The 3,010-nt window shown below is 39.6% G+C and overlaps 1 protein-coding gene across 2 annotated transcripts in view; it reads right to left on the reverse strand.

The window, feature by feature from the left end:
• Positions 1-3,010, reverse strand: part of LOC103081756 (zinc finger protein 567) — a 158,607-nt gene that overhangs the window by 155,246 nt on the left and 351 nt on the right. Inside the window, exon 2 of one of the 2 annotated variants that reach the window (XM_007471032.1) lies at positions 1,135-1,208. The exons of the other annotated variant lie outside the window; for it this stretch is intronic. Coding sequence (XP_007471094.1) covers positions 1,135-1,143 — 9 coding nt within the window. The 5' untranslated portion in view covers positions 1,144-1,208. The remainder of the gene's footprint in view (positions 1-1,134; positions 1,209-3,010) is intronic. 2 annotated transcript variants of the gene reach the window in all.

Here is a 3,010-nt window from a genome sequence, read left to right on the forward strand (position 1 = left end):
CACAACACACAAAAAAAAAAAAAAAAAAAAAAAAAAAAAAAAAAAAAGAACCTACTGTATAGAACAGGGAACTCTACTCAGTACTCTGTAATGGCCTATATGTAAAAAGAATCTAAAAAAAGAGTGGACATATATATGTATAACTGATTCACTTTGCTGTACACCTGAAACCAACACAACATTGTAAATCAACTATACTCCAATAAAAATTAAAAAAAAAAAAGAGGTCCAGGTATAAAGATGAATTTTCTGAAAGAAAGAACCAGAATAATGTCTTTGAAATCAAGAGCAGACTATTTCATGAGTTACACTCCTAGTTCAGTATGGTGATCTAAGTATATTCATTTACTTCTCTTGCATGTGAACATAAAATTAGAAGAAATTGAAAAATAGGAATAAATCTATAACACATACCACAGATTTTTAGGAATTATTAGCAGCTATGAACAGAACTCAAGGATCCGAGAGGAGAAATACAGGATTCTTGGTTTTTGCACCATCTGCCAAAGCATAGCTCTAGTCTCAAAGCCTCAAGACAGGACTTCTTGCCACTTAACTAATAGCAATCTATCAATTCCATCTCCATCTTGACTGTTTTTATCTTTTTTTTTTGCGGTACGTGGGCCTCCCACCGCCGCAGCCCCTCCTGTTGCAGAGCACAGGTTCCAGATGCGCAGGCTCAGTGGCCATGGCCCACGGGCCCAGCTGCTCCGAGCCATGTGGGATCCTCCCAGACCAGGGCACGAACCCGCGTCCCCTGCATCGGCAGGCGGACCCCCAACCACTGGGCCACCAGGGAAGCCCCTGTTTTTATCTTTGCAAGACAGGTTCATGAAGTAATATATTCTCATTTAATTTGAGGAAATGCGTTTTTGTTCTAGCACTGCTTCTGGGAGAACACTGAGAAAAGATGTTGACTGATTTTACCCACTTAATGTGTGAACACTGCTTAAAATTAGAAGGAGCACTCGTGGAAGGTAAAAGCTTATCTGACCAATATGGGAACAAGTGGGGACTGCTTTCCTGAAGGGGAAGATCAACAGGAGGATTTTAGTACAAGAAAGGGAAATGCTCAAATATTCTTAAAAACAACAAAAAACTATTTCAGAAAGGAGAAAGGAACCATCACCTCACCTGAGCCATGGTTTTGAGATCTGCAAGAGATGACCAGTCTTCCTTTGGGCTCCTCTTTAGAAAAGGGGCGGTTCCTAAGAAGGCAAAACCAAGATGAAAAGAAGCCACATGCCACTACACATGCTTTTAAGATCTCTTATGACTTACAAATGAAGATTGACTCCATTTCTCTTGCTTTGGTGCTTGTCCACTCTATATATCCCACACCAAAATGGGGGGAGAATAAGCTAGACAAAAATGATTTTATCCCCAAACCAGAGATACAGGCTCCTTAGGGCAGTGGGTTAGATTTTGGGCAAGCCCCCACCTCTCTAGAACTATCTTTTCTCTCCTAACCTGCCTACTATTATTAACTACTTCCAAGGTGTTCTCCATTAAGGCTCTACCATTTACATCATGACCAGCAATACGTGAAAATTCTTGTCACCCCATACCCTCATGAGTACCACTGATACAAACTTCCTGATGCTTACCAAGGTATACACTGTGATTCTAGTTCTCATTTTTCTTATTATGAGAGAAGATAAGCTTCTATTCACAATGTTTAAAAAGCACCTTAATTTTTGTTTGTTTTTTAAATAAAAGCCAGGCCAAGCCAGGCAGCAAACTCCCCACGGCAGCCACCACCGCCATCCATCTTTAGTTTCTTGTCTGTGAAAGGTCTCAATTTTTTCACCTTTCTACTAACTTATTTTTATTTTCTGGATTGATATTAGATCTTTTTTAAAGGAAGGAAATTAATTCTGTAATTACTTAAAATAATTTTTTATAGTTTTTCTTTATCATACACTTTATTTCCTTTATATATTTGAGTGTATCTGGACTTTGTATTTAGTTCCACTGATCTGTTCATTTAATTGCCAGGATTACTCTGCAGTTATTACAGTTTTAAAACATATTTTAGGGGCTTCCCTGGTGGCACAGTGGTTGAGAATCCGCCTGCCGATGCAGGGGACACGGGTTCATGCCCTGGTCCGGGAAGATCCCACATGCCATGGAACAGCTGGGCCCGTGAACCATGGCCGCTGAGCCTGCGCGTCTGGAGCCTGTGCTCCGCAACAGGAGAGGCCACAACAGTGAGAGGCCCGCGTACCGCAAACAAACAAACAAACATGTTTTAGTATCAGGTAGGCTTACTTCCCCCTTCATTATTTTTCTTTAACAATTTCTGTCTTGTTCATTTTCTCCTAAGATCTTCAGAAAGTTTAAAAATTTTACTGAAATTTTAATGAAACTCCATGAAATGTTAGGGAGTTTTGACAATTTATCATGTGTCCCTAGTCCTTTTATTTAAGTCTTTAATTTTTGAGTCCCTTAGGAACATCAAAAATATTTTTATACATCATGCTGTCTTTTGTATCTTATATTTTGATGGCCACTGGCAACTATCCATAGTTTTTTGATGCATATATACACATACGCACAGACACATATATGAAACCTATTGATTTGTTAATGTCTTTTCTAGCAAACCTCTGAGTTTTCTAACTGCTGTCATTGTTTTGAACAGGATGGTAACTTAGAAATTTTTCTGCCTCAGACTCAGCAGATGTCCCAAAGATGGTAGGCAAAACAATCTTTCAATTGTCCTTCATTCTAAGATAAAGTCTTGTAAAGCAGCTGACTGTAAAGTTTTGCTACCATTAATTTACCTCCTACTTCGAGAGGCTAAGAAAAGGGAATGTCTCTTTAAGAGAGCAAATTATTTTTAGAACATAGTTTTCTAGGGGGAAGAAAAGTAGGTGCTTCTCACTCCCTTATAATAAACAAGGGGCTCCTCAGACCCTGACCCCACTATAAATCAAAGTGGTGAGAGAATTTGGGGGGGAAATGTACATGTTTCCAGGATTTGGGCGGTGCGGGGGGGGGGGGGGGG

The sequence above is a fragment of the Lipotes vexillifer genome, unplaced genomic scaffold, assembly GCF_000442215.2.
Source record: "Lipotes vexillifer unplaced genomic scaffold, Lipotes_vexillifer_v1.1 scaffold182, whole genome shotgun sequence".
NCBI classification, from domain to species: Eukaryota; Metazoa; Chordata; class Mammalia; order Artiodactyla; family Lipotidae; genus Lipotes; species Lipotes vexillifer.